The 22,735-nt window shown below is 38.6% G+C and overlaps 1 protein-coding gene across 40 annotated transcripts in view; it reads right to left on the bottom strand.

Moving 5' to 3' along the window:
• Window positions 1-22,735, bottom strand: part of madd (MAP-kinase activating death domain) — a 72,034-nt gene that overhangs the window by 4,419 nt on the left and 44,880 nt on the right. For 6 of the 40 annotated variants that reach the window (XM_038270592.1, XM_038270587.1, XM_038270591.1 and 3 more), the window contains 17 exons: window positions 22,236-22,433; window positions 20,876-20,926; window positions 18,621-18,724; window positions 18,257-18,340; window positions 17,605-17,763; window positions 15,822-15,942; window positions 14,962-15,024; window positions 12,108-12,228; window positions 11,919-12,024; window positions 11,729-11,839; window positions 11,540-11,647; window positions 11,292-11,456; window positions 11,132-11,204; window positions 10,710-10,816; window positions 6,771-6,779; window positions 6,170-6,239; window positions 3,428-3,474 (listed from right to left, as the gene is read on the bottom strand). In XM_038270592.1, the coding sequence (XP_038126520.1) occupies window positions 3,428-3,474; window positions 6,170-6,239; window positions 6,771-6,779; window positions 10,710-10,816; window positions 11,132-11,204; window positions 11,292-11,456; window positions 11,540-11,647; window positions 11,729-11,839; window positions 11,919-12,024; window positions 12,108-12,228; window positions 14,962-15,024; window positions 15,822-15,942; window positions 17,605-17,763; window positions 18,257-18,340; window positions 18,621-18,724; window positions 20,876-20,926; window positions 22,236-22,433 (1,697 nt within the window). The remainder of the gene's footprint in view (window positions 1-3,427; window positions 3,475-6,169; window positions 6,240-6,770; window positions 6,780-10,709; window positions 10,817-11,131; window positions 11,205-11,291; window positions 11,457-11,539; window positions 11,648-11,728; window positions 11,840-11,918; window positions 12,025-12,107; window positions 12,229-14,961; window positions 15,025-15,821; window positions 15,943-17,604; window positions 17,764-18,256; window positions 18,341-18,620; window positions 18,725-20,875; window positions 20,927-22,235; window positions 22,434-22,735) is intronic. The other 34 variants (XM_038270593.1, XM_038270615.1, XM_038270616.1 and 31 more) reach the window with 17 other exon arrangements.

The raw sequence follows: 22,735 nt of genomic DNA, 5'->3' as shown, positions 1-22,735 counted from the left end.
CAGGCTGTGAATTTATAAGAAAGCAATGGTTATTAAAAAGATTTAAAATATATGAAACTGTAGTAAAAGTTTGAACTTTTTCCTAATTAAATAGAAGCATGACATGATGCAGTTTAAATAAAAAGGAGTACAGCCTAACTTTAAAGGAATAGTACACCCAAAACATGATTAGCCTTCATTTTCTACTCACCCCCATGCTGAACAAAACTCTGGAGTACTTTTTTGATATCTCAAATGAATCTGGAGATCTGGGAGGCTTCTTGCTGTCTGCTGACATTCAAATAATGGAGGTCTATGGCGCCCGAGACAGAAAGGTCCATAAAAGTCCACAAAAAACGTGTCAATATTCCTCCATACTGCTCGTCCAATGTATTCCAAGTGTCCTGAGTGGGTAGCATCCAGAATTTACTCGAAACGAAGTCATTTAGAACGTTTTAGAGCCTAAACAGTAGTGTATAGGATTTCCTAATAGCGCCCCCATGCGCGCTCACGATTCTACGGAAGCCGGCAGACCAAACCAGCGCATTCAGCTCGGCAAAGAACTCATGCTCTTCCTCAACACTGAAGTCCTCAGACATTTTTCTTTCGTTGTTTCTTTCTTTGCACAAGTAAACAGCACATTTCTTCTTCTACGCTTGCATTATCGGCAGAGCAGACGCTGAATGCGCACTTTCATCTGGTTTGGTCTGCCGGCTTCCGTAGAATCGTGAGCGCGCATGGGGGCGCTATTAGGAAATCCTATACACTACTGTTTAGGCTCTAAAACGTTCTAAATGACTTCGTTTCGAGTAAATTCTGGATGCTACCCACTCAGGACACTTGGAATACATTGGACGAGCAGTATGGAGGAATATTGACACATTTTTGTGGACTTTTCTGTCTCGGGCGCCATAGACCTCCATTATTTGAATGTCAGCAGACAGCAAGAAGCCTCCCAGATCTCCAAATGAATTTGAGATATCAAAAAAGTACTCCAGAGTTTTGTTCAGCATGGGGGTGAGTAGAAAATGAAGGCTAATCATGTTTTGGGTGTACTATTCCTTTAATGTTTAACTCCATCTTTTAATGGGACAAAACTGAATCTGTGACACTTCGGTTCAATGTAGTCAGTTTAAAGCTTGTCCGACGGTGGAAGTTTAATCTTCTCTCAGAATAACCAATCACCACTTTCATGTCTAAATCTCTGGCAATAAAAGTGAGCTTAGAACTTGGTTAGAATGTCCAAACTGTCCAATTAGCCATTTCCCTTTGGTTCCTCAGCCCTCTGGTATGAATAAACTGATGGTATTAGGCATGTATGGAAGAAACTAAGGTTTGGCAATGAGACGAATCTATCGACCACTGATGATAGACCAAGTCCTTAAAGTTTGTTATTTTTAAAGGGTGATTTTTATTCCTGTTTTATTTTAGACCTACGGGTTAAGACGCAGCCCATAAAAAAGAAAAGAATTCAGTTTTTAATGGTACTGTACACAGAAACTTTCAGCTGCATCTTTCACCCCAGTGGCACGATGCAGCAGTGAGAGGCAGTTTTTTTAAGTACATTTAAAGGCCACTCTGTCTGTTATGGATTTTATTTTATGACAACAAATTAAAAAGAATATATATTAAATAAAAAAACTAATTATAAAGGAAAATCCTCCCTGCAGTGAAGCAGTGCGTTTTTCATAAAAAAAGAAAAAAATGTCCTCCTCAGTTTTCCGTCTCTTTGATTTTGCACATTCAGCTGAACGGATTGAAAACGATCAAGAACTATAATGTCTCATAAGACAGTCAGAAGAACTAGATAAGAGGGAACTATAGCCACTGGACGAAACATATATATTGATAAGAAAACTAGTATTTTTTACCTTATTGGGTTTTAGCGATGTGCGCAGGAGCTTAACAATATTACTAGCGGTGCAGAAGAGGAGCTTTGAAGCGGTGCTTGTCTACTCACAAAGTCACCTGCATGAATATATCGTCCATCGCCCTTTGTTGGACTGACATATATTGGCATGAACATTAATATTGCCAAACCTTAGTGGAAATCAGGTGGAGTACTAGTACAAATGTGTCTTGCCAACCATTAAGCATGGTGGTGGCAGTGTTATGGGCTATGGGGAGAGGATAAAGCCAAGCTTGAATTCCAGCTGGTGGTGTTTCAGCCTGAAGCAGAGCGTGATCCCATCCCTTCAGAAGCGGGGTCACAGGTCCGCATTAAATACAGTAATGACCCCAAAAACATCACTAAATGTTAAAGAGGGTAAAGCAGAGGTGTTAAAGTGGTTCCTGAAATGGCCGTGTGGCTGCAGGTTTTCTTTATATACAATTATAGATCATTAAAATGATAGCACTACAAATGAACATTTATGCTATACAAAAATATAAAACTTTAAAATGTATATTTAATTTTAAAATATTTAAAATAAATATATATATTTAAAATGCATAATTTAAAATATATAACATTTTTGTACTGCTATCATTTTAATGATAATAGTTTGTAGAGGTCATCAAAGGTCAGTGAACATCTGTTCATGTTGAAACTAAATTTTATATAAATTATAAGTTGCTAATCTATGAATATGATTAAATTTTAACCTGAAGAAAAAAAAATATAGCAACACAAAAGACAATTTTTGTTGCACAAACCAGCACTAACGGAGTCGAGTTAATTGACACTCATTTTGTCTGATTTGAAGGTGGGGGGGGCTGGTTGACCTTTGATGACCTCTAGAAACATTTCTTTATATCTTTAAAAATATAGCGGCACAAACGAAAAGTTTTGCTTCACAAACGTTTCACACCAATTTGGTCTAAAGGTGGGGGGGCAACTTCACTCAGGTATCAAAACCCTATTGAGAAACTCCAGGACACCATTATGTAGAGTAATACGAAATAGTTAATTTTGGTTATTTACTGTAAAAGCAAGAAGTCTGATGTTATTTGCATTTTTTTTTTTTTTTTATTTATTACATTTCTAATTTTTAGTCTGTTTTTCTTTAAAAATATACCTAATTTTTAATCTTCTTCTCAAAGTATCCCGTTTTTTAATGTTACGTAATTTATCTTTTTTATTCTCATGCTTCCCTTTGTATTTCATTTTGCTACTGTATATTTTTTTTTCTATGCAGTTTGTACACCGACTAGATTATAGTTTTAAAGTTTTAGATCTTCAGTACTTTCCCATTAAAAATGAGGGGAGAACTTGTTTTTGTGAGATACCGTACACATAGCTATACACACAGCAGCTCGTTTATCTACCTGCTGAGTAGACGCTCTCCCTATTGTTTAATAGCTTTTCTATTTAGAAGAACAGTCAGACACAAAACCCACACCTATTGAGTCACATCACATCCAAAAATACTTGAGGCTGAGGGAGCTTATGCTGAACAATAACAAAAGGCTTTTCAGCCCTTATTAAAGATGGAACAAGAGGACTCACCATGGGGGTCTTGTACTTGTGGATCACCACTTCTTTAGTTTCAGGAACTATGTCGGTGCAAGAGACAAAAGAAAGAATTCAAAGGCAGCAGGAACTTTTAGGAGTTCATGTTTTGGGAGTTAAAGGTTGGATTGTAATTATGTGTACGATGAGATGCGGACCAAGAAGTTACACCTAAGCAGTTAAAAAAAACTTGTGAATAATTATACAGAGATCAAAGGGTCAGTTTAGGTAAAATGGTTTGGTTCAATTTTAACAAAAAGATTATTTTTCTGATCAAATGTTAACTGGAACAGTAGTAGCTGGAGTCCGAATGTTAATGAAGCTGCAGGTGACACATTCATGGCCCACTAAATGGAAAATAAACCACACAAGTGTCTCAACAGTCTGTAGAAGTTAGAAAAGTTGAACACTTAATTGAAACATAAATCAGTAGAGATAGAAAGTTAGCCCCTTCCTCCCCTGTGATCGGACATCACAGGAAAGCAGCTAGATGAGGCTAAAACCCTGCCCAGAGGACAGGCTGACTTTTCATTAGTAACTGTGAACCCAGAGCAAAGATGAAGAGGCTGTGCTTGGAAAGGGTGATGGGGGGGGGGGGGGGAATGATGAGTCCCTTTGAATCAGCCGTCCCACCTGAGATCTCAGAGGGCTGAGATACAGAGGCGGACCTTCAGCAAAACACGACAACATGAGGAATGTCAGGGTGGGTGTTCAAAACAAAAGAGCAGGTGATGGAGGAAGCAGAGGAATACTTGTTCATACAAAGAAGGTGAAAACGTGTTAATCGGTGCAGTGATGGAATAAGGAAATAATCTGCATGAATCTAGTTTTGAAGAAGAAAGGTGGCGACACTTTACCTGCTGGAGAATGAAGGTTTTCATAGTGGCAAAGATGAGGGCAACATTACAAAAGCAGCACAGAGGCATGACAGTAACCCAGCCAGACATTCTACCTCCTGTGCTGCACTGTCAGAACCGAGTCATCCTTTTCAACTTGAGCTTTCATGTGTAAACAATGCTGTGACTATTCCAACTATTGATCCCGCCCGTCTGACCATGGGTGCAAAACAATCTTACAGTCATCTTTTCCAACAGCAGTGAGTATATTTATCCTTTTTGTAAGAATTCCTTCCATGCTTGTAGAAATGCCAATCAAATTTAAATTTGTCATTTTCAACCTCTGATGCACTAATCATTTTTTCTCTGTATAGAGTTCAGGACGTGCCACTGAAATCTGAACCGTGCTTCATTTATGTGCTGCTCATTTTTTAAAGGTTCATCAGCACGAGTTGCCGTGGCAACAGCACTGGGCGCAGAGTCTTTTTTTCTCTACACCAAGACGCTGCTGCTAGGAAACAAAGAAATCTCCTTCTGTATGCTGGAGTTGTTTGCTTTTGCTCATTTATGATAATCAAATGATGGCGTCAAAGCCTTGGATAATAGTGTGCTTTCTAACAGCATGTGGTGGGGAATTCACAGGGGGTCGGTGAGGCACATCCCAGGTTGTATGAAAATGGATGATAGTAACTTCACTAAGCTGAAAGAATCTTTCTTCCTACGAACAACCAGAGGGGGGGAAAAAAAAAAAAAGACATGTTGTCGTTAGGTATCTTAAATGATTCATCATCTATCCCAAGCCTCTTTCAGTCCAATTGTGTCTCTGTATATTAGGAACTGTTGTTTTGCTGATGGAGTGTGTAAAAATGAATGCCTACACAAAGGTTAAACTGGCTTCCGATCAGCTGCCTTCATTTCAAAAAGAAAAAAAATTATAACTGTCCCACACTTTGCTGCCAGACCTCTTTTCTACAGCTGATAGCATCAGAACTGATCTGTCTGCTGGACTATAGGTCACTAGTTCACAGAGGCTTTCATATGTCAGATTATCTTCAGGTGGACTTGTAGTCAAGATTCTTCTTCAAGGTCAAAGCAATGTAAGTTCTTATGGTTCAATTTAGTCGTAAATTGAATGGTTTTGAACAGGTAATAAAAAATAAGCTACAGAAACCATAAGTGATCTTTTGTTTACTAAAACTAAAACCTGTTTTCTAAAAAAAATCTATATATGGTTCAGGGAATATATTTAATAGTTATTTGGGAACATCTGTATTGTCTGTTGATTTCAAAACAAGGGATCCTAGAATAATATATTGTTCACTAGGTTAAATGTCCAACTTTAACAATAAAGCAAAGTTTAAAATATTCCTAATTATAGTATTCAGAGAAAATATTTCCTGTTGCAGCATTTTAGCAAAAGACTTCATGTTTACTGTCAAGACACAAAACTGACAGTATGACAGAAACGCAGTGTTTGCTGTGATTAAGGAACCTGAGAGCAACTGAAGAGTAACTGATTGGAGAATAATTTATTGTTGCTTTAAAGGATCGCTCATGTCTGAAAAAGTTTTTTTTCTGACTTATCTCTTTGTTACGGAATGTTCACCTGTTAGAAAAAGAGCAGATAAACCATCTTCTAATCTATCCCATCTCCAATCGTCACTCATTTTCCTTCCCATAAACTGCATTAGGTGTTCCTTTGACCTCTGTGTAACTGAAAACTAATCCTTTGTAAAATCATGGCCGTCTTCCCCTCCTGCAGACATCAAAAGCTCATCCTTCCTCAAACAGAATGAGGATTCAATTTAGCAAACCTTTCTAAGCTGTCATCAGTGAATTTGCCATAAAGCTGAGTTACTGCCGTGCCGAGTACAGGCCTAAAATCAATAGATGGTGTAATTACCAAATTCCTCCAGGACAAAGACTCCCTTCACTGTATTGCACTTTTTAATGTGACTCAGCTCTATGAAAACCTAAAAACAAACAAAAACAAACAAAAACAAGACAGAACATTATTAACTTAACAACACCGGATGAAGAGTAAACACTTCATATTTAGAAAACAAAAGAAATTAACCATGTTAAACTTGTTTCATTCAGTGTGAAAGGTAGAAATAAAAACAACTACACATGAAATGCAAGCGCTTAAAAGCTACCAAAAGAAAAGAAAGACACTATGAGAAGTTTCCATGGTCAAACGCATACATGGGCAATGAGAAGAAATGCATTTAGTCTGTTCAACACCAAGTCTGAATAACTCATTTGGTCAATGAAGCTCATCCGGTATAAAAAAAAACTTGTGGTTAATCATATAGAGATGATTTTTTTATGGCAATATGGCCCATATGATGCAAACATGGAAGTTCTATACAAAATGAAGACAAGGACAATAAATTAGACTTGCCATACACTACAACAGTAAAAAAAGAAAAACAGGTAGAGGAAACAAAAGGAACCCAATAAGATGTAACTGCTAATAAGCAAACACAGCAGAGGTTGTGTACCTTCCGCTCCTTGCAGGGGGAGAGAGCATGGGAGAGAAATGGTTTGGATTATTATCGGACAAAAGAGCACAAACACTCGACGACACTCCGAGAGGGCGCTACGTATCTGCAGGAGCCTCGTAAAGGTTCAAATCAAGAATCGGAGAGAGCCAATGAATAAAAGGAGAAAAAAAACCCACCACAGGAGGATTCAACCACAAGAGCTGGCAAATAGGAATAAAAGAAAGGTACTCAAGTTTGACAAGAGTGCTGAGAAATTTAATCACCTTTGTTTTCCTGGATTTTAAAACATCTCAGTCCCCCACAGCCCTCCATGCCTCCTCCTCCAGCAACAAGGGCTGGCACCAACATAACTCGCTCACAACAGCAGAACAGGTACGCGAGGGCAGAGCGTAAACCCCACTGGCATGTAGGATCTTTCCTTTATCACTTCAGAACAAGACATCCAAGCTCAACACAAAGCAGTCTGAAAAACTAGTTTTACAAAAAAAAAAAAACGGCATCCACATAGTTTTATCTAAATAGCAGACTTCTATCAGGTAATCATTTCTAAGAGAGACATAAAGGTGCCATATTTTATATTCTAGAAAAATGAGGCCTGAACAAATTCAGACTGTGAGCCTGAAGGAAAAAAAATTAATAAAATAAAACTTTTAACAAAGGTCTTAAAAGATTTTTTTTACCAGTCAAACATTTTTACCAGTCAAACATTTTACGCTTTGCCTTCTTAAAGACAAAAAACAAAACTGTCCGTTACTGGGATTTGACAGGTGGATTGTTAAGGAGTGCAGGGTAAACAACATCCAACTTTTTACAAATAAATATCTGAAAAGCGCGGTGTGAGCATAACTATTGACAGAAGAAAAGAATCCCCTTAGCATGATGCTGCCACTACCATGTTTCATCATGGAGATTCAGTGGGCTGTTTAATGTACATTTCCCTCCATGCATAGATGTACATGTAGGCTGAATAGGTCCTGTCAACAGTCTACCTTAGGAGATCTCTACAGCTTCTCCTGACTTGACATAGGCCTCTTGGTTTGTTTCTTATGTTAATCTACAAAGACATCCACCTACCTGACAAACTGAGCACATTAACAGTCGTGAGCTACTCTTTTTAGCACCAGGTGACTACCTAGATGATGCTCTGTAAGATTGTTCATTTGTTATATTGTTTTAACCTAACCCAACTTTATATGATTGCTCTTCTCTCTTTGACATTTCTGCCATCTTCCTCTTTAATCTTTGTGGTGCCGTTTGTGCTCTAGAGTTCTCTAAAAGAATCCCAAAATTTCAGATTATCTAAAGCTAATAAAATAAAATTAAACTTTTATTACAAATCAGGTGACTTCTGAAAGTATTAGCTTGCAACAGACTTTATTTAGGAGTACTAGAATGACAGGGACTGAAGGACTATGCATTAAAATAGGGGGTTTTCAGTGACGTCACTGGCCAGCTTCCGGTCCGCCATCTTGGGTGGCATATTATCGTATATCATATATATCATGTCGCGAATGGATAAGTACGCCAGCACGCTAGAGCCACCAGATCATGGAACATATCTGAGGAAATGTTCCGTGATCGACCATATGGACCCCTATGCCCTCCACGGTGCCTTGTTTAGCACTAATCCAGATGATTGGCCAAATGTAGAGCATGGTGACATAGTTCATTACCCGGTGTTCAGTGAAAACCCTCTGCACACTCTTGAGGAAATGAGAGCGTACAAGGGTCTAGAGGCTAACAACCAGTTCACATCTGGTTGGGTACGAGATGTCGAAGTGATGTACATGAGGAAATCGCCATCATACGTGGACGGGTGAGTTTTAATAAGATGGTAAAAATGTAAACAATCCGACGCAGGGCTCGCTATGCTAGGTGGCTAACAGCCGGCGGTGCGCGAACAGTTCCAAAGCTACAAGTCCTTGGAGTCTCATGTGCAGTTTACGAATGGATGGGTTCAGGAGCCGCAGCTCATAAAGCCAGCAAACAGTGCTAACCGTTAGTGCTAACAACCACTCAGGCATGTAATGTACTTTTAACTAGCTGCTATGTGTTTCAAAGGTTTGGTTAGTAACGTTAACTGCCAAACCTCCCTAAACCCTCCGGGTTTCTCACATATTTGAGCCTTTTCCCGCTGGGTTAAAAATCAAGTTAAGGTGAAATTAATCAAATTAAAACACGGCTGAGAGAGGGAGTCCAGTACGCGGTAGTCATAGGCAGTAGTCTGAGTAGCGTCAACATTTCGGCCACGGAAAGTAATACGTCATGACGCCCAAGCCCTATTATTAATATATTCTTACTTGTTTTAAATACTTGACAGTTAATAACCTGTGACAAAGTGAGCACTGCAGACTCTGGCGTATTCCAGCTTAACACCGTCCAAATCGGACCTGGATATCCGTGTCAGCCATAGGTGACGGCGTGGGTTCAGATAGCTGTTTTGTTTTTTCACATTGATTCACGATTACGGCTGGTATACGATAGAAAGAGCGTTGATCTCCACCTCCACGGGCCGTGCAACCAACAATTACACACGTTTTCACCATTTTTCACTTTCAATACTGCCTAAGGCTGCCACCCAATATGGCGGACGCGCTGAGTAGTCACGTGAGCGTGACGTCACCTGAAAACCCCCTATTAAGTCAATCATTTTTGTAAAAAAAATATTAAAAATAAAGTGAAGTTTCTGGTTGTAGTGTGTCAAGATATTCAAAAAAGGTTAAGAGTGATCCAAGTTAAATGCTCTTTTAGTTTCATTCAACCTGGGAAAGATAGGCTTCATGAATGAAGCTAACTGCTAACTGCCTTCCACAGTAATGTCACGTTTTAGTGACCAAAATGAGGCCGTCACACAAAAACAGGGTTAGAACTTCTACTTTGCAGACAAAGAAAAATTTTCTAAATATCTTAATAAAAAGATATTTATCTCAGCAAAAAATATCTAGAGCAGATACTTAAAAATAAACATATGCTACTTGTCAGGAGATTGTTCTTTCTTCAGTAATTTGGGTAACTCAGGTTTATTATTATCTTCTCTGCAAGTAGTCATTCATTGCTCAGTACGGGAGAGCTTGGCTTCAGTGTTTAGACATGGAAAGGTACTGTCCTGTTTCATTATGGAAATTTAAAAAAGCAAATACTAGAAAGGATGATAAGAGTTTCCAAATCATATAAAAGTAGTTGCTCATAATGTGAATAAAGGTAATAAAATTATACTTTTTGCTGAATTTAAGTCTTTGTTGACTGCGTTATGGATCCTATTCTTTCAGATCTTTTCCTCATGCTAATCAGCTGAGAAAATACACAAGCCCAAACTGTCACTGTCTACAGACGTGACGACAACACATGGCAATGTTGAAGGGTCCAAACTCAAAATGAAAAGTTGCTATTATAACAAAGCCAATTATTAATGAAAAGTCTTTGCTTTAGGTCATCTGTCTAATCACCGTTGCACAACAAAGACACACACACATACGCACAGATTAACACATCGTTTCTTCCCACACAGTAAATGAACATGAGGTCTGTGTACCACAGATGTCAAAGGAAATTGTGAGGTATGAGTTGACATTGATTTAAACACAAAAAAAAGGCATGCATCCATAAACACAAACGTTCAAACATAAAAAAAAAGAGCTAATCCAAAAAAAGCAAAAGCACAAACGGGAATTCTTCCTCTAGAGGAAAACACACGTCAATACCAGCCAATTAAGTATGTCAGAATGATTCACTTGAGTTACATTTTTATTAAGGTTTTTAATGACAATAGAGGAAGATGTAACAGGATGAAAGGAAATGCCATCGATGTGTAGGAGACAAGGAGAGATGGGGACAGAAGGACGGGATGAACTCTGAGCCATCATGAGTAATTGTTTTTATTCTCATGCCCTAATGTGAGATCAAACAGTTTTTATTGCTGTGGTGATGGCCTCCTACCTGGCTGTGCATGAACTTCAGGTTGATTCCTTCCAGCGTAACCTGAAGCAGTCCACCTTCACCAGTTTTCATGTCCTGGACAGGGAATTCACCGCCGAGCTCCGGACCTGAGGAGGAGATTCACAGCATTTTTTCTCCCCCCTCCCAAATGTCAAGTTTTCCTCATTTCCACTTGTGGACCTCTAAATCCACTTCAGACATATTTTCAGTTTAAATAGAGAATAACACCATTTATTGCAGATTACTGCAACAGTCAGGCTTTAAATGGATGGATGGATGGAAATAGAAATGAAGTCTAGAGATTTATTATGTATTCTGCAGCCCTGTTTTTTTTTTTCTGAATAAATCTAATAAAGAAAATGAGTAAACCAAAACAGTGTTCTCTCTACTCTCTCTGACATTGATTGTATCAGAAGTTTAACCTGGTTTAATGCTCTGCTGTCTCGCTGCGGCTCTCTCCATGCTGTCTTTAACACAATAGTAGAGCTCCCGACACTGAAATAAACAAAAGAAAGTTAGAAAAATTGATCCCCAACTTCCTCCCGAAAATCTTGCAGCGGCGCTTGGCATACAGCTTCAGACCTTTTTCGTATAGAACTTATTGAGCTGCGTCTCTTGGCCGTTACGTCTCCAAAGACACAGCACCTTGGTCTTGGGGCAGTACGTCATGTTAATGAGCTTCTCGTACCACCAGCGCTCATAAACTGTCCCAATGTTGCTGCGCAGGACTATGCAGTCGTCACAAACCTACAACAGTGATTAATGTTCATTATTACGAAAAAGAAAAACGGGATGCAAAATATGCAGCACAGAGGAACGCATTTCTTTACCTCCATAAAGAAGATGTCTCCTGTTGTATCAGTACCAGCGTGAACAACAAATGTTTGTTTCTTGATGTGACGACTCCCACTGGGCCTGATGGACAGCTCACGGCCGTTCTACATGAGATTGGTGAAAATAAATGGCAGGAAACCAAAAGAGGCTAAATGTAAATGATGACAAGTGGGAGACATAATCACCATATTGGCCAGTTTGTCAAGTAGCTCGTTAATCTCTTGGCTGTATGTGAGTCCGATGTGAGATTTGCCCATCAAACGTCTCACTTTCTTCCTGATATCATTTTTGCTTACCTAAATGAACAAAAATCAAACTAGTTCACTCGCATCAAGGAGAAACAATCAAAATAAAGAGATTAAAAGACTTCCGTACTTTCATCATAAGCATGTAAGCAATCATGTTGTGTAGCAGGGTGGCCAAGAGTCGGTCTTCATCATCCTCCAGACGCTTGCGATCGTGCTCTCCAAGTGACAGGTATCTGAGTTAACGTGTGAAACAGACTGCTTTAGAGAACAGATCGTCTAAAGATTGTCAAAAATAAACAGATATAGTTCAGACAACCTGTCAATCATTTCGTGGGGTCCCTGGTCCATCCCCATTCCTTCACGCTCCAACATCACAGCATCTAAGAAGGCATCCTCCCAGAACTGTACTTGATCCCAGAGGGTGGAGCGCTCCTTACCTGAAATTAATGATCTAGTTTGTCTTACAGCATATGTTACACCTACCAACATAAATCATTTCTTTTTAAGCATATATTTACTCTCTACTAGAAAACAAGGTGTGAAATACAAGTTGATAAAAGTAAACCATGTCTGTTCTGTGATGCATAGGTACTTCATTTTCTACAGTGGTCTAGAACCTGAACTTTTAGTCTCAGCACTTTTAAAAAATACATCCAAGGTTAATCCCAAAAGGCTTAAGGTCTTGAAATATCCAATAATTATGAGTTTTAAATCTGTAAAATTACGCAAGGCTTTGCAGGTGTCTTTGACTAAAATAATCTAATAACATTCATTATTTACATTTTAAATGTCCTTGAATCACAAAAAAAGTTAAATACCCTAATAAATAACCACGATATAAATGTTTGATGATATACAAAATTGTTTTTAGAGACATAAAATGACAAAAAGCTTGTTTTAGGAGCATATCAATCAACTGTGAACATCTGGGTCTGTTTATCAAATCAATGAGGCCTGGATTCCCCAATTACGACAACAGCCAGATTGATGTGCAGCTTCTTCTTTGGACTAATGTAAGCAAGTGTTTAAAAAAGGAAAAAAGGATACAAATGAAATATTAAGCTAAATCTAAATTAAAATCCTTTTATGGCAAATGAGGAAATGTCGGAGACTTTAATATGGTGACCTTTACTAGTCTCAAAGAGACACTAAAACAGACACCCCTTAACACTGCACTCTGAGGGATGTTAACACATCTCATTCTCTAAAATACTTCATATAAATTACTACATTAAATAATTTTATACAGACAAAAACATTTAATTGATTCTGCTTCCAAAAATGCTAAGATTCTTGACTAAAACTCTATCAATGTTATTTTTATTTGTCCATTCCAAATAAAATTCAGAAAAATAGATGTAAACTACATGTAAATCTTTGTATAAATGAGCCAATAACTTCCTTACACGTTCTATGTTAAAATAATCTATCACTCAATTCCTCATGAGAAATCTAAACCATCACTTTTCTTCCCCAAAACGCAGCCAAACATTTGACTAATATAAATCAATGACTAAGGTTGAGAAAACAACACAGGGATATGAAAGAAACACTTATTTATGCCTTCAAAATTTCACATATAATTAAGAATTTCTACATCTAATAATATAGAAATGTGTTTTATACAGTATTAAAATACTGATTTTATCTAGCCTATTAAACAAAACTATTTCAAACTTTCCTTAAAAATAATCAGAATAATAATTTTAACCATCACTTTAGGTATTTAATACTGCTACTTATAACTAGTGTTGCACCGATACAAGTATCAGCCGGGGCCCCGATCCAGCACTAATATTGTGGAATCAGTATCGGCGAGTACCAACAAGTAGGGCACCGATACCATTTTCAGAGCCAAAAGTTTATTCAATTATTGTGACCCATTCCAGGTAGGCAATAAAAGTTCTACTGGATTAACTTTGTATTAGTCTATTTCCTGCTTCACAAAGGCAGGCAGCAGCTTGAAAAAGCCACAATTGCAATTATTTTACATCCAAGTAGTATGCAGTTCTTTATACATATACACACACATCAAGATGGTATTAGTATGGTATCGGTCAATACTGCACAGCCAGGTATCGGGGCCAAAAAATGGCATTGGTGCAACACTACTTATAGCTCTAGAGGAAAAAGAACACCATCTATTAAGAAATTACTGGAAATATCCAAACCCATTTAAGTTATTATGCAGTGAAGAACCGTTGACATATGAACTACCGTAAATTCTCTAATATAGGCCCGGGCCTTTATTTCACTCAAGGGCATCGCGGTCCAGGCCTTTATTGGATAGAGGCCAGAATTAGAGACAGGCCTCTATTGCTATTTGAGCAAAACAGACTACCAGTGGAATGAATAAAAATGAGATTTTGTGTCTATTTGAACCTATAAAACACTAGGTTCATTTATTGAAAAAGTACAGTTACTATGTCTCGCTTGGTTTGAAGTAAAAAAAAAAAAAAAAAATCCTCCAATTCTGTTTAATTCTCCTCCTCAGTTTTTCTCCTCCTCTTCATCTCTCCCTTTAATCTCCTCATCACTCGCGCTCCTCCTCCTGTTCTGCTGCGTGTCTGTTCTCTTCCTCGCGCAGATGGGCAGCAGTCGGCCTGTCGTCCAGCTGCGCAGGGCTCTGGTACTTGTATGTTACTTACTACCACAAGTATAATGTTGAGGTATGCCCAGAAAAAACGTTTATAGCCCCGGCCTGTATTAGAGACCGGCCATTATTTACCTCCTCTGAGAGCGAGACCGGCCAATGTTAGAGACCCGGCCGCTATTGGAATACAGGCCAATATTAGAGAATTTACGGTATATTAAGAACTATTTAAAATTTTAAAGTTCAATAGAAATACAATCAGAGTTTGGGATGCAACAAATTGATACCCAAACTACGTAGATGTGAAATAACTTATAAATCAAGTCATTGTTCCTATCTTTAAGCAAATCTATTCCTGTTAGAATTTTTAAACAGTTTTAAACAAATATCACAGCTTCCCTATGGATAAAACCTTAACCATACTGCTGGCGCTTATTAATGGAGCTTATTAATGAACAGGTGTTTCCCATCAGATACACTAAAAGGCTGAAATTAAAGAGTTAGCCGAGTACCGAGGACAAAACACAATCCACAAGCACACACAAATAACCACCAACAAGCAAGAGATCAGCCCTACTTAGAGAAAAGGTTTCCATGGCCGCATCCTCTAGCTGATCCCAAACGGAGCTCTTATCCCGCCCTGGAGAAATTTTCCACGGTGAGCAGCAGAAGGAGAAAAAAGCAGCGAGAGCAGCACGGGGGTTAGGAGAAGAGGTGTAAGTTGGTTTGATGACAAAAAACGAGAGCAGAGCAAGCAGAGAGGCACACCACAGAAACATGACAGGGATTAATACACACACCACCTTTTTTTTTGTTATCTTTAAACACACCATTTAAGAGCCTTTGCATCAGGAAATTTCACAGACAAGAATAGCCATTGGGACTCCAGATGTGTTGAGTTTTAACCCAACTGTTTATTTTTTGTTTTTTACTTGCTCAATTTCCGTAAACACTTCTGACTTTAACTAGGACATACTGTTATATTCTACAGAATGATGCAGCTTTTTGGTGCAGTTTTACACAGTTCCTAAAATATGAATTCAATTCAGCTCCATTTCTTCTTAAACACATATAAACTACATTTGCATCTCTAATTTTTTTTTTTTTATCTGAAGAAATAACAACAAATAACTTAGTGTTTTAGTCAAGACCACACCGAACAAGGATTATCAAGACCAAGACCAAATGAGGTCTCAGTCTTGGCCTCGTCTTAGTACTCCTTGGTCTCATTGGTACGATCTTAAGAAACTACAGTACTGAGAAACTAAATATTAGGTCAAAATACATGAAATCACCACTGATAAACAACAGATGCAGAAAAAGGGACTACTTGACAAGTTGACATGAAGGATACATTCCCTTTAAACACCAGCAGCAAGAATCTATATAGTGGAAGTTTGTGGGGGAAAAATGGATGAATCAAGGAGCAGCACCTACCCAACAGGCCTTCAAAAAGATAAATCCTCATACTGATGTCCTCCATCGGTTGTACAGGAGGTGTTTTGACCATTACGGGTAAATGATTTTTGGCCCCGGGTTTAAGAGTATGGGTCCTTCCCTGTGGAAGGAGGAAAAGATCAAGTTAAAATGGTCGCATGATTACAAAGTTTATTTATATGAGAAGAATAAAACCTTTTGTAGTCCATTAAAGGCTTTCAGTTACCACTGAATACTCTGTAGATATAGTGTTAACTTCTTGGAGAACTGTTTATGATTGTTGGCCATTGTGGGCTGTGTTTCTGAGGGGAACGAGCTGGAGTACTGGTTGGTCATCATGGGCATTGTGGACTGGTGTGAGAACAACCACCTTTTTAAACAACAGTAAGACCAGGGAGATGGTGATCAACTTTAAGAGAAGTCCCCCACCTCACTCCCCCGTGAACATCCAGGGGCAGGACATAGAAACTGTTGAGTTTCAATTACCTTTGTGTTCACATCAACAATAAACTGGACTGGACTCAGAACACAGTATAAGAAGGGCAAGATCCTCCACCTCCTGAGGAAGCTGAGGTCCTTTGGAGTGAGCATGCCCCTGCTTTAAACCTTCTATGACTCTGTGGTGGCCTCAGTGCTCCTCTATGCTGTTGTCTGCGTAGCACCTGGCAACGCAGAGCGGGACATAAAGAGACTGAAGAGACTGGTGAGGAGGGCTACTTCTATCCTGGGCTGTGGAGGAAGTGGCCGAGAGGAGGGTGTTGTTCAAGCTTACATCCATCATGGAAACCTTCCACCCTCTGCACCAGGCTGTAAAGGAGCTGAGCAGCTCCTTTAGTGAAAGACTTATTCACCCCACGTGTAAAAAGGAGCACTATCACCGGTCATTAATCCCTGCCACCATCAGACTTTACAATGCCACTGCACTATAACCTTGTCTAATAAGACTGCAGTAATCTATTCTAAGTTGCAGTTACAATACTGAAAGGCTACCAGGGATGATTTAGATCATTATTTATTAAACAGTTTGACTGAATTTTGACATTCGGCAAAATATTAGGGTTTCCCTGTATTATTATCAGAGCTCTAAATTGAAATATTTTGAAGAGTTTGAGCAAGAAAAAAAGAAAAACCTGCTAAAATGTGGGCTGATCTTCAGAATAATCAGTCAAGTCACAGCTACAGTTTTTAGATACTTTTTGGAAGCAGCAGAAACAATGACAGAATGTTGGGCTACAACTACAGAGGGATTAAATTTAAAACTAAACAAAAAGCCAGTTCAACAACTTTAATCGCTCTGGTTGTTACCATTACAATCCCCAAACTGTCTGCCTAATTAACACTACTATTTGTTCCACTAATGCCCGATGCTAAAGGTAGTCCATTCATTTCAAGGCTGCATAAAATTGACCTTGAATTAAGCAAAAAGCAGTGTGTGATGCTCCTGCAAATAGCATATTGAGGTCATGATGCTGCAGCTGCTCACAACCAGAGCACTCTCTCTGATGATATTTATACATTAAGAAAAATTACTTGTACTTTAGGAGCGGTATCAGTGAAAATTCCCATAGTTATAAAACACTAAAGACGTTTCACTTTCCAAACCAGTAAACAAAGTCCAGTGGTTTGTTTTGTACTTTTTTGGAAGGCCTATGACCTGGATGACAGAGAATCTTCACCAATGTATCAGTAAAAACTTTTGTAGTTTTAATGGCATGAAACTAGTTGCTGGGCCACACCTACTATGTACATAAGAAAGTTTGATCCTTTTTTTTAATGAACTTACAAACACAGAGCTTGTGGCTGGATTGGTTTCGATCTCGCTGTCAGACAGAGTTCCTCTGGACTGATTCAAATGAGGAGCAGTTCTCCCTCCGAGACCATCTCCTGCAGTGCTGCTTAGGTCGCTGTCGGCTCCAAGGGTCTCTCCAGAGCTGTTGCTAATCTAAATAAGTAAATAAAACAGAGCATTAAGAAAAAAAGATACATGATAATGTCCTGCATGTAGAGTTACAGGTCATATAACATTCAGGGCAGTGTTGTTTTCGTCAGTGATGAAAAAATCATTTCGTTGATGCTCCTTTTTTTCATGACGAAACGAAAACCGACAAGTTAAACAAGGATCTTTGATGACAAAAACATGACAAGCCATTGGTTTGAGTTTTCGTCAACGAGACGAGACTAAATAAAAATATAGCCGGTCGTCAGTCAGACGTTTAAACTGCATCATTGTGCTGTAAACTGCTAAGCAGCATCACCCGTGCTGCTGCGTCATTGAAAACCAAAATAAATAAATGTGGATTATGTCACGTGTTTAGTTTTTGGATAAAAACTATAAAACTCTTCTTTTTAGACAAAGGTTATTATATCAAGGCCATCAAATAAGGGCACACATACCAAGCCTATAATAAATGTTATCTAAGTTGGCCGTGCCCTACCACTGTGCTGGCCTCCGAGTCCTGGCTGGTGCTTCTTGTGAGGATCGGCGGCTCTGAACTGGTAACAGACTCTGTGTCGCTCTTCTATACAACCAGAGAGAAATGAAGAGAAAATGGGTTAGTGCTTGGACTTGGTTTTCTTCCTAAAAGCTGAAAATAATCATTTGGTATAATCTGAGCTATCCCTTTCAATGTTCTGCATTCTGATTATTATTCAAAGCTCAAAGTGAAATGAAAACATAATAAACCCATGCTATGTACCATAAACAAACGTCTACGATTTTGCTATGGGACTGTGCATTTATTTAATTATGTTTTTGAGCTGAACCATGTACTTTCACAGAGCTGAATTAGGCGTACAAACCTGAGAGCCAGATGCAACACTAAGTCCACTATCAGCACTGATCTGTGATTTCTTCTCCTCTGCGTCAGTCACCTGCGGGCGCTGCTGCTTTCCCACTTCAGCCCCTGCAAATTAAATCTAATCATCAGCCTGTTTTACATGTGGTCTCATGCTGTCCTTACCTTGCAGGTTGGCCTCACTGAAAACCTACACAGCATAGAAGCACTGACTACATCCATGAGAAGGGTCAAAGGCTCTGCAGTGCACACATGATGTGTTGTTTAGGCAAAGCACACTGGATAACAGCAGCTTTACAAAGTTTGAGAAAAAAAAAAAACATTTCATATCAGATTAGAGCTGCTACCAGCTTTAAAGTACAGGGAGGGATTTTATACCTATTTTAAAATCCTGTCTAAACTATTCAGTTGCGAAACAAAGCTACCGTAAGTCAACTTCAAAAGAAAGAAGGGACAGAGCCAAGCACAGTAAGCTGTTAACATTGCAATTTAAAAAACATTACAAATGAAAACAAAGCTGCAAGAACAAGACATTTTTCAGTCAGTGTTGCAAATGTGGCCCAATTTACACCAAACCCCACGAACAAACACAGGCAGTTAGGCATGCAGACAAACTCATGGTCAGTAAAGGAGACATTTTCTGTTTCAAGTGTGACTGTTGTTTTATCATTTCTGTATGTGGATATGAGGCGACACGTTATTCCTTACAGGTCTGTGTGTAGTTCTCACTTTTTTGCAATATTTAACTTTGGCAAAGAAATTCATAATGCACCGGCAAAGTCTGAAATGTTGGCTGTAACATTACAGCAAGCCACTTGAAACTGGAAAAAAGTACAGTTAAAAAGAGCAGGACAGGGCAGCAGGTAATCATTTCTGCTTATCTTGATGCATGATTGCAAGAGAGAAAAAGAACATTTTAAACAAAAATACATTTTGCTTAGTTTAAAACAATCCTTATTACTGAAAGATGCAGTCATTTTTATTTTATAGGTAGCCAACCAACAACCTGAAGGATCTCGGAAGTAATTTGCAAATGTTTCTAAGGATTTTAACTTTTTCACATTTTGTCATGTTTTGCTTTGAGGGTTATCAAGTTGGAAAGTAAGATAAATGTTTGTTTTTTTACTTTTTTCTTTTACAAGTAAAACTAAAAAATACTCAGTTTTTATTTTGTCCCTATCTAAATGCATTTATCCATCGTTGTTTTGCATTTACAGCCACAAACTGAGGTTTGACTCTACCAGATTTAAACATCTATAGACTGAATACTTTGCCAAAACTTTTTTATCTAAGATATTTAAAAGGTTGACTCAGCCTGACTCAGGGGGATTCTTTATCAGTTTGGCTAGTGGACGTTGACTAGGCCATTCTTACAAATATCAGCTGATCTAAGCCATTCCATTGTAGCAATGGTTGTTGGTTTACTTTGACAGTCCAGTTGGAACATAAACATCAACCCCAGAGTCATTGCGTTTATCAGCTCAAACATGTTTTCTTCAACGATTGTCCTGTATTTACATTCATCTATCTTCAACTTTTACCAGCTTCCTTTTCCCCGCTAATCAGCCCCACATCAAATTCCTGCTATCTCCATGTTTTGGTAAATATGAAGACTTTCCTTTGGTTAACAGCTACAGTACCAGGGTCGGTAGCTACAAATGTCTGTTTCAGGATGTCTCAATTATTGCAGCGCTGTTGCCAGAAAAAAAGCAACAATGTTGTTAAATGGCAAAAAGTAAGGACTCTCTAGAGGTATGATTGCCTTTAGAAGGCACTGTAAATTTTAGATGATTTTTTTGTGTTTTGTAAAAAGAAAAAAAAAGAAAAAGAAAAAAGTGCATGAGAAAGGGTAGCTTTTGTCATTTCTCACAGTAATAAATCTAGTCTACTACCACTTTTATGAATGTGCATTAATCTCTAATTTAGTAAACAGTAAATCTACGATAAAACATCCTAAATAAAATGTGTAAAACAAGATCTCTCGTTCTAGATGTAGAAAGCAACTGAATCCTGATACAATTAAAATTTTCCATTAATAAGCAAATATCTAAAAAAAAAAAATATATTATAACTCAAAACATGACCAGAATTTGGAGGGTTTGTCAATTTTGATCTTCTTGGATCAGCGCTTGTTGCACTTAAAAAAAAAAAAAGACACGAGTGAAAGAAGAGGTAAAAAAGTGAAAAAATAAGGGGTAGGGAAAAATTCACTCCAACACCCCAGTCTTTTCTTTTTTTGGTGTGTGAAAAGTCTCTTACTCTGTTGTTTTTCCATAGCTTTTTGCTTATCCTGGTGCTTGCTCCACAATTCTACCCAAGATGCATTGCAAGCAAGGAGAGAAAGACAGAGAGAGAGTCAAAGAGCTGGTTGAAAAGGCATGTATGGTGGGTGAGCATTAAAATCAACTCAAAACAAAAGAAGCATTTTAATTCTGTTACGTTATTAATTGAGGTGTTTTGTAATGTTTGCATGTAGTGTTGATTTATTTTAAAACAAAAGTTTTTTTTTAACAAATATGCCTTGGACAATATTGGATTTACTATACAACAGCTACTTAGGTAACATTACAACACACCCCTAGCCCTCCACACAGAGACCTGGAGAGCCACACAGTGCTGTTAGAGAACCATGGCTCAGACCATCTACATTAGTCCATTGCATCTGTCTGGCTCTCCAGAGCAAAGGTGAAAACATGATGGCTGAGTGGGAAAGAGCATGGGATGACGTTGATAGGCCGGCTAGCCAGTGAGTGAAATGGAGTAGTTGCAAAAGCTGGGATGCAACTCTCACAGCATTCTGTAGAATTGAAGGTGCAACTTCTAAAAGGTAGAAAAGGGTGATGGTAGGAGAGGTGTGGGTGGACGAACTCAGAACAGTCCCCCGTAGACAGACCCAGAATTTCATCAATAAAAAATGAGTTAGAATTAAAGATGTAACAGAAAAAAACATGTCTGTTGTTCCAATTTTCTATATACTGGGACTGTTTACTGGGGAGAGATGGTTCCACCCTCCATGCTAAGAGCAAAGGGAGCTGTTGTTTTATTTTGTTTCTTTTTTTTTTTTTTACTTTCTACAGCACACCTTGAAGAAACCTGCAGTAAAGGCTCAGACAAACACTGATTGGACTATCGATGTGTATGACTATTTTCCCTCATCCCCTACTGCAGATTTTCACATTGCAAGAACAAAACAAACACATGCATTCAGGGTGCTAGTAAGCCAACAACAGAACCTCAAGGAGGAAAACAGCTTCACAGATGTTTAAGGAAAAGGGAACAAACACACACAATCCAGGCTGGAAACAGGACATATATTCCAGACACTTCAAAACTAATTCATATTCATTCAACATCTTTAATTTAATTTTATGCTTATTTCTAAAAGTAATGTGCATAAATAATTAAGTAGGTATGATTATCAGCAATAATTTCAGTTTAAGTGTGTGGAATATAAAAGCACCTGTAAGTATATCGGTCTGGGACAAGTGAAGGGAACTTTCTCTAAGACGGTTGGAAGTAGGGCGGGGGAGTATAAGGTTGATGAGCTTTTACAGGGGGGAAGGCAGGGAAAAGGGGAAGTTACACTGCACATGCAACCGGACTTGAGTGGTGTACACACCAATCGAGGCAATAAAGTTCTCCTCGTTCAGACTTCGGGTATCAAAATGGCGGGCTCCTTTGCCCATGGTGTGGTGAGGCAGCTGCAGCTGGGGGATGTTCAGGAGGCCCTGAGGTCTGGCTGTCTCCATACGACCAGAAGGACTCTCTTTACTCCCCGGGCTGCCAGCACTGTCTGTGGGGCTTCGCTTGCGCTTTTCTGGGTCGACCAAGTTATCAAAATTAAGGGGCCAAAGACAAAGTTCATCAAATAAAGGAGAAAGAAGTATATCAAAGGTTAAACTGGGAGGAAGAAAATTTATCTGACACAAGCAAAGAAAAGCTCAAGTTAATTAGTGAGATAGTTAAAGTCTGACATGCAGCACAAAGCTCAATATAAATGCATAGCAAAGGCATGGACAAGAGTAAACACCACGAGCACCTAAAGTTAGACTGAACACATAATCCTTGAGCTTATAAGATTGTAGAAATACTCCTCTATAGATCTCACAATTAGACATA

The sequence above is a fragment of the Cyprinodon tularosa genome, unplaced genomic scaffold, assembly GCF_016077235.1.
Source record: "Cyprinodon tularosa strain WSP-4 unplaced genomic scaffold, ASM1607723v1 ctg77, whole genome shotgun sequence".
NCBI lineage: Eukaryota > Metazoa > Chordata > Actinopteri > Cyprinodontiformes > Cyprinodontidae > Cyprinodon > Cyprinodon tularosa.
The sequence above is the reverse complement of the archived record's forward strand: the minus strand, read 5'-3'. Positions and strand labels throughout refer to the sequence as shown.